The 9295-nt window shown below is 32.6% G+C and overlaps 1 protein-coding gene across 1 annotated transcript; it reads left to right on the top strand.

The window, feature by feature from the left end:
- On the top strand, nt 1–1494 carry LOC103869948 (ethylene-responsive transcription factor 4). The gene is given in 2 exon segments (XM_009148030.3): nt 1–1024; nt 1027–1494. Coding segments are annotated over 2 exon segments (624 nt in total). The 5' UTR covers nt 1–568; the 3' UTR covers nt 1195–1494.
- Nucleotides 1495–9295: the final 7801 nt, after the last annotated feature.

Raw genomic sequence — 9295 nt, 5'->3', positions numbered from 1 at the left:
AATTAATATAATATAATTATTATGTAATATTTATATCCGTACATGATCATGGAAAAATCAACTAGTGTTAAATATTTGTCAATTAAGATTCAAGAAAAAATCATCAATTAAATTAAAAAGATATAGTGATAATATGATATCTCAAAGATTTATATTTTCAGTTAAAGCATTTTAAGAATATGTCTATATTTTGATCGAATGCATTTAAATAATTAATGCTTTGAAATATACGCACATAATAATGAAAACGCTTGGTTGTAAAATTAAAAAAAAAACACAAATGAAGGGTTGATGGTAGAAAAACAATAGTCCTCGAAGGAGGAAACAGACACACATACACACGTGGCATAGGATAAGTGGAGGTTAAAAAGAAAACCATGAAAACCGCTGGTGTCTGAAAGAGAAGCCGCTAAAGCCATTTCAGGCTTTGACTGTTCACAACAAAGCGCCCCAAAAGGAGCGTCGCTTTTACTCTCTCCTCATCTATATATATAAACAACACACCTTCCTCCTCCTTCCACCTTCAATTATCACACCGTCCCCTCTCTCCCTCTCCGATTATTACGTTATGGCCAAGATGGGTTTGAAACCCGACCCGGTTACTCCTAACCCGACCCACAATAATGCCAAGGAGATTCGTTACAGAGGCGTGAGGAAGCGTCCTTGGGGCCGTTACGCCGCCGAGATCCGAGATCCGGGTAAGAAAACCCGCGTCTGGCTTGGCACCTTCGATACCGCAGAGGAGGCGGCGCGTGCTTACGATAAGGCGGCGCGTGATTTCCGTGGCGCTAAGGCGAAGACGAATTTTCTTGAGCTGAATGAGAAGGTGCTCTCCGGTGGAGGCGGTTTCGCGCGGAGCCCTAGCCAGAGCAGCACCCTTGACTACGCTTCTCCTCCGGCGGTGACTGATGGGATTGTTCCACCTCAACTTGAGCTAAGTCTTGGCGGCGGCGGTGGCGCGTGTTACCAGATCCCAATGGCGCGTCCTCTCTACTTTTTGGACCTTATGGGGGTCGGAAACGGAGGCAGGGTCGTGGTCAGCTTCCGGTGATGCATGTCTCTAAGAAGATGGCTTGTGGAGCCCAGAGCGACTCTGATTCTTCATCGGTCGTTGATTTCGAAGGTGGGATGGAGAAGAGATCTCAGCCGTTAGATTTAGATCTAAACTTGCTTCCTCCGGTGGAACAGGCCTGAGGTGTTGCCGGTTTCGCGCATGCGTTTTTTGCTTTGCAGCTGAGAGAATAATTTCACGTAGTTTTTTTCTCCATCACTCTAAAATAATTATTATCGGTTTTTAGAAATTATATAAATCGAGGGAGAAAAAGTATAATTCTTAGATGACATGTATCGTTATGTACATAACCGGAGATCTCAACTTTTGTTGTGTGCTTTTTTGCGACTTGGTTTTCACCATGTTGTTTCTATGCATCTTTTCCTTCTGTAATTTGTTTTTCCAAATTTTCAACTATTAATTTGGTAATCTTCATAATGTTCGTCTAACTTCCATGATGTAATTATCACTACTTGGAAGTTGGAACTACTAGGTACTATCTAATCAATCAGCCGGCATCTTTTATTATTGGCCTTTTCTTTGTTTTGTTAAATCAAATTGTGGTTGAAGTATAGGAAAACACAATTAAAAGTATGATTATTATTAAAAAGAAAGTTGTTTTTTACAATGGTGGAAACTTTAAGCAGGCAGCCGACGTATTTGGGCCCAATTTCTGTATATTTGAAAACTCTTCTCACTTACGTCAATAAGTAGGGTCCATGTATGGGCATCGTACTCCCTTTTGCGAACTTCCAAATTTGAGTTCTAAAAGATGAACATTTTTTTGTTAACGCAAAAAATATTACACATGATTTTTACAGTCGATAATTCTATTTGCTATATGAGAATTCACTGCATCATTTGAACCGCTTTATGGAATCCACGTTTGCTGGTATTTCTTGCGCCAAGCATAGTTCCGCTTTCTCTGAGGATTGAAACACAGACTTCTTAGTGTAGAAACATTAATGAACCCTTAATTAAACTACCAGGGGCTTCCACGAAAAAAAGATGAACATTAACACTCTTATTATTAGGTTCTGACAGAGCCTGTCCTAGCTTTGATTTTTAATCTGATATGAAAAGATTTTGCCTAAGTTTACTGCCAGAAAATTATAAGATTAGAGTAATTATATTTTCTCATTCAGAAAAAGATATCGACTATGATTAATATTTTGTTTTACCTGAGAACCCTACATATCTTGTTAAAAACTCTCCTGTGAAATTAATCGTTGATATCTCTATATTTTATAAAAATAGTAAACCATTATTTTAAAATATAAGATTGAGTGGTTCCGAGTTGAATTGGACAAACATAAGATAACTCTATTCATAAACTAACTGTGAAATCTATAATCTTTATTTTTGAATATTATTTTCCTAGAGGGTTGAGGGTTAATATGATTGAAAAAAAAATGTGAGCTAAAGACAAGTTGATATTTAATCTTCCGAGAGTAAATGACTAATGATGCTGCGATGGATCGAAAAAAAATAAAATAAAGAGAAATTTTCTTAAATAGTTTTTTTAGTTTATTTTCGTAAAAATAGAACTCAATGAAAAAAATGACTAAAATAAGTTTTATTAAAAAGTAAATATGTATTTATACGTAAAGTACTTTAGACTTAGGGTTTAGAGTTAAAGAGATGGAATTTTGGGGATAGGGTTTTAAATTTAAAAAAAAATAAAAAATAAATATTAAAATTTTTAAAACAAAAATGTACTCCTTCTGTTTCAATATAGATGATGTTTTAGAAGGATTATTTTGTTTCAATTTACATGAAATTTTGGAATTTTAAGGTTAACTTTAACTTTATTAGAAACTGTTTAACCATTTAGATTTTACCGCTTTTTTTATAGAAAAAAATAATTTTCTTTATTTTTGTGCATTAAGGCAAAACATCAAGTATTATAAAACGGAAAGAATATTATTTTGGTTATTTTATTTTTTGAATGTTATTTTTATGACAAAAGTTTAAAAATGTTTATTGGAGAGAATTGCTCGAAAATAAATGGGTTGGTGTAAAATGAATTGGAATGATGGTCAAGAAAAGAGTAGAACGGCGACGTATACAAAGTTGAGAGAGATACCGGCTTCATAATGAGAAGCAGAAACGAGAGCTTTGATTGGATTCTTGTCTCCAACTACGCAATCAAAAAGGACAAAAATTATCCCTTCGTGATTTGCGTGTAGATCCAACGGTTAGATTATATCTGTAGTCCACGTGGATGCATCTCGTTATTTCATAATATTAGATAATAAAAGAGGGGAGGCGGCACCGACGACCAAGCAACGAGAGTAATCCTTTTCAAAAGAAAGCGAATCAGCGACGGTGGTGCCCACAAATTCTTTTTCTTTTTAGTTTTTTATAGGAGTACAAAACATTATTTAAAAGCCATTCTCCTCTCAGAAGTATTTAATAAGGAGCAAAAATAAAATACTTATAGCTTAATTTCCGAACTAAAGCCTTACTTTTGATAAATAGAACTATTTTTTTTGATAATCTTAGATGTGATCTAAAGGTTTTTAGGCCTAAGAACTAATCACAAGAAATCCATAGAAATTTAAGTTTTTTTGTCACTTGAAGCGTTTATGGATTGCCAAAGAAAATCAAACCCATAACGGAAGCACCATTTTACCAATAGGCCAAGATCACTTGGTTATCAAAAATTATTTCGTTTTTTCACATCAAAAATATGAAAAAATTAATTTACAATAGTAATAATAATATTTTTTTGTCTAATTAGAAAAATGAAGATGAGTTAAAATGCATGCAAGGTTGTAGTATTAAGCTATGAAAATTATTTATATCAGAATTAATAAAGTATTGACCAAGAAAAAAAAATCAGAATTAATAAAGTATATGTAAGACTATATCTAATACATTTTGTTATTTTTTATTTTATAAAAACAGTAAGTGGACTTTACTTTTTGTATTTTTCTCAAATATTTTTCTCTTATACATAGAATAAAATATAAAATTCTAAATATATTTAATTAAAAAATAAGCTAAAATAAAATTAGCTCTACATGTCATAATAAAATATAGAGTGATGAATTGAAGATGGTTTTGTAGAAACTATTAGGATCACATTATAATTAAAAAACTCGTAAAAATCTCCTATATATTAAAAAAAGCATTGGTTTTAATACGTTCACATTATCTTGACCACGTGGCAGTTTCATAGTAATTTGAAAATCACGACGCTGACTTGTCGGCTTGATCGATCTTTAAAAACTGGCGATAAAAACTTATCTATTTTAATTCAATTAATCACATGCACGTTTTTGTGATTTAGCTCATGCCGATAACTGTTAAGGATAAAGCAGAGAAACTTTTCGTCTAGAACCTTGAGCAGAGAAAATTGAGAATCTAAGAAGGTCTGAGAAAGGGCAAAGCAAAGAATTTTTTTTGTGTCGAAGGTGAAAAGCGGAGCAGAGAAACTTGAGCATCTCATCCACTGGATCACCATCACGGAATATCTAGGTCCATGCCGTGCTTAAATATGATACAAGGCATCCACATATAGCGTCAAGAAGTTGGTCATCCATTTGAGAGAAGAACAGGACATGTACTAAGGAAAACATTGTGATTTTATGAAATGAAAAACAATCAAATCTTGTGAGGAGATAGTTGATGTATGTACCCGTCGGACAAGAGCGAGACAGAAATGGCGTTGGATCTCTCGGCGTAAATCTGTAGGTACACACTGGAGGATTGATTCTTTATCGACGCCTCTGGATGCAAGCCATTTGTATTGAACGAACCTACGGACAAGTTCTTGAAGCTCTAGAGGTAGTTGACGATGTCTCAGCCATTCTTAAGTGTCTCGTCGCTTAACTCTACATTCCTCAACTCTCACAGACATCGATTGTAATGATGTCTTTCCACCAAGTTAAAAAATGTCTTTCATTAGAAAAAAAACTGTAGTCATGAAAATTAAGTTTTGAAGCTTGCTTGCATGTTACCGATCAGGAGTGCGAAGAGAATCAACCCAAAAATACAAATTGTAATACAGAGCATGAGTTCGCCAAGATATACACTAGTGATTATATTTTGGCCATAAAAACTCTAAAACAAAACCGTCAGACAATCTTAATTTATACACCATAAGTGTGTTGGATCAAAGGTTGTTATACATAAGATTTCTTAAACCCCACCAAAGACAATATAAGTACTCGACACGAAATCCGTGGTAGCAACTTTTGAGTGGTAAAGGCTTCAGCAAACATGCCAAATTTGATATTGGTACTGCTGCTTGTAGCATCACAATCAGAAAGGACCTGAGTAACATTCTGCCAATACTGACGCTCAGGTTGCTGTAGACTCTTGCAGTCCAAGAAGCTATCATTGTAAAAGCGGGTTATACGCTAACGAAAACGATTTTTATGATACTCTCACATTGTCAACCTGTCTCTACAATGCTGCCTAACGTTGTAGCGTAGACACTCTTACTTCTATCAACAACATTGTCTATAATACTTATCGAGAAAACAACAATCAGTCATTTAAAAAAAATTTACACGCACATAAAAGATGAGAATTTTTTTATCTACAACCTAAGAAGAAAACAATGTTTGTGTCATAGCTTATCATTCTTAATGCAAGATTTTGTTGATGCTATACATATTGGAGTCCTTTTTTATATTGTTTATTCATGCACATAACGTATTTTGTGTTATATTATAAGAGAATGCAAAGGTTGTCCTAGATGAAAATTATAATATTATGGTTAAGAATATTAAACCATTATCAATCAAGTGTACACATACCGAATTAAACCGCCTTCATGTGGGTTTGGAAAATATTTAATTATCGTGAGTGATGGGCAAGGTAAATTAAAGAATCACATTTTCAGGTTATGACAATATATATATCAAAGATTGTTTGGCAAGGTAAAAAAATATGCAATTAAATTTGGTATTGTACATTGCGAATTGCCTTAGGTATAGTAAACCTATATAAGATTCACTTCCTATTCATTTTAGTCATTCCATCAACTCGAAATCTTACAAAATTTTCTCATTCTCCTATAATCGCTACAATAACTTATGTGTCTGATTTGAAACCATTCAAGTCAATATGGAAGATTGGGGTGAAGATCATGGAAACGTTTGTGGAATAAGTATTCTTTTGCTGGTGGCCTAACCATTGAGATGGCTCTAATCGACTAGGCATCCTTTACTTTTCATATTACTTAATTTTAAAAAATTTGTATGCTTAATTTTCAGAACCTAAATTTTGATTTTTTTAAAATATTTTGCAGAGTGTTAAGATTAACGCTTCTATCAAAAAAGGATTTGGTGAATCAGTTTGATTCATTTCTTTCACAAGACTATTCCAAGATTCTCATCAATTTTTCACTCTATGATTCATTAATACACTGTCCATTTTTTTATTAATGTATGTTGGGTTTGAAACCTACAATAGTCCATTTGTATTAAAATCAGTTTGTGTATATTCTTAATATCAATTTATTTTTTAAACAATAACATACTAATAAAAAGATAGAAATCTCAATATCCATTCAAAAATCAAATTGTTTTACTTTATAAATTTTATTAGATTTAGGGAATAAAAATAAAATAAAATAAAAACAACTATTAAATATAAATTGTATAAATACTACTATTAATAGAATTTAAATTATTAAACTCAATAACAAAAAATTCTATGAGTATAATATACAACTTTTTATATTATGTCTAGCATATATAAAAGTTCAAACAACACAAATAATATTAGAATATCTTATATAAAATACATAATCTTAAAATGTCACCAACATTGTTTGTACAAACAACTCAAAAATTATCAGATGTCATTTTTCTTCAACTATTATTTAGATTTGATTTGATTTGATTTGCATTAGTTTAAAATTGTAAGATAAAACCATTAGTTCAACATTAAAACAGTCTAAAATTCATATAACATGAAACTTAACAAATAATAATAATTTTGAGTTTATCACAAAAAAAAATGAAAAACTTTACTCATTTTAACTAAACAAAACAAAATAAATATGAATTTAAAATGGTTGTTATATTTTATGAGACCAATAATAAAAAAAAAAAATTGAACTGATATTTAGATTAAACATCTAATATCTTTTTCTTAAAAAAAACGAAATTAATAATCTCTGCGCGGATTACTACTAGAACTGGGGAATAATTATTTTAGTTATGGAAGACACGTGTGAAACAAGATTAACTTCGGCGGCCGCTTTTGCTCTGGAAGGACCCACACGCTGCATATTAAGGTCATCCAGAATTTCAATCTCGACCAACCAGATATTTCCCTCCTTTTTTTTATTCTTGAAGTCGGCCATTTACAGCACCACATATATTATCTCTATATTGCTTACACAGCCCTTTTCTTTTGATCCTTCACAGCTATGGTCCAGAAATTTATTGGCTTGAAAAGTAACCCAACCACTAGACACTGCATTGAATCATCTCCAGAAAATTAACTACTTATACAAAAAATGTAGTTTCCATATTAGTTTCAAAAGTAACATCAATCACAGACATTTCATTAATTAGAGCGTGGAGAACTTACTTCTTCCTATCTAACTTTTAATCAAACATTTTCCTTAATTTTCTTTATATATTCCAAGTTAGGTTGTCCGTCAATTTCGATAAAAAATCATTTATGTTTCAGTGTGGAATTTTTCCTAAGAGCCATTACACCGTTTAATCTGAGTTTGAGTGTGTTCCGTTTCCGCTAATGCAATCGATAATAAAATCGCTTGGTATTGAACTACCATGCTAATTATCGGAACCAAGGCAAATCAAACTTCCCACATAAGTTTTGTTTTAAGAGAAACTGTTTCCTCTCTATTATGGACGAAAGTAATCTTTTTAATTAGATTTCAGTACAAAATTTTAAAACTGTAAATCAATTACCAAACCATCTTAGAGCTTCCTAGGCTGCTCACCGCAAAATATCACTTCTGAAAGTCAGGGGTTCGCATGAAAAAGAATGAGAACATGATGTAATGCGACGATAGTAGCTTCATCTTGACACATGTTACCACTAATGGGGACATGTGGCGGCTGTGTAATGTGGTAACATGACAGGCAGTCACTATAGAAGATGGTTCCGTCGGCTGAGCGCCGCTGATATTCGTTCCAACGTTTGAGCGCGCGTGAAGCTGGTCCCATCGTGTCCAAGTGCGAGCCACGTGTTAAGAGTTATGCTTTGTACAAAACACCTTATTGGAACTCTACAACCACACAGAGGACCACTTATTCATTACGTATCTTATTTTTTATACACACTGTAACACGCACTCGTGTCTCCTTTTAATTATTTCTTTCATAATCATCGTCTGAATAATTTTGGAATCACTGTCGATTACTGACGTAGTAGGTATACATTTAGTTTTTTTTTGTTCACCCTAGTTGTGTTTCATTTACTAATCACGGAAACGAAATTAAACTTGTTTATTTAACAGTCGTATTATATTACGGGAAAAGCGTAATTTAGGCGGTTGGCGTTACCGTTAAAGCGCCGTTAAACGCGGCGGCATACGAGTGTTGGTTGATGTGTCATCCATCACCTGCTTGAACTGTCGTATTTCCCTACGAGTGTTGGTTGATGTGTCATCCATCACCTGCTTGAACTGTCGTATTTCCCATGTAATTTTCCTTTTCGAACTTGTGACCGCCGTCCTTCACACTCTGTTCACATTCATACTCCCTAAGTAGTACGAAACTTATAATTATTGATTTTTGAAGTTGATAACTATTTATAATGATTTAGAGTATACAGTACAAAAAGGTGAATGGCTGATTTAAGTTTCGAAAAAAGAAACCAGACAACTTTATTTTCTTTAAGCAAGATTCAGTTCAGTTCAGCTCAGGATTCAGTTCTCAAAAAAAAAGTTTCAGTTCAGGTGTTGACTCTTTGATAATTTATTGGTGCGTGGAATATAATCTCCTTTTGTTTTCTTCATCTGAAATATATGGGCTCTCTAGCAAATGCCCAAACAAAATTATACTCTGAAACAAGATTTTTTAGATTATTTTATTGTTTCATAAAGATAAATATTTTATATTATTAAAATATTTTTTATACTTTTGAAAAACATTAATTAAAAATATTTGAATTGATTAAATTTCATTGATAGAAAATTATTAAAAAATATATAATAAAGTAAAATATAAATTAAATTATATACATTTATTAAATTCTTAATAAACATATATACTCTAGAAAATCTTATTTTTGGAAACGGAAATAGTA

Source organism: Brassica rapa, chromosome A05 (genome assembly GCF_000309985.2).
Source record: "Brassica rapa cultivar Chiifu-401-42 chromosome A05, CAAS_Brap_v3.01, whole genome shotgun sequence".
Taxonomy (NCBI): domain Eukaryota; kingdom Viridiplantae; phylum Streptophyta; class Magnoliopsida; order Brassicales; family Brassicaceae; genus Brassica; species Brassica rapa.
The sequence above is the reverse complement of the archived record's forward strand: the minus strand, read 5'-3'. Positions and strand labels throughout refer to the sequence as shown.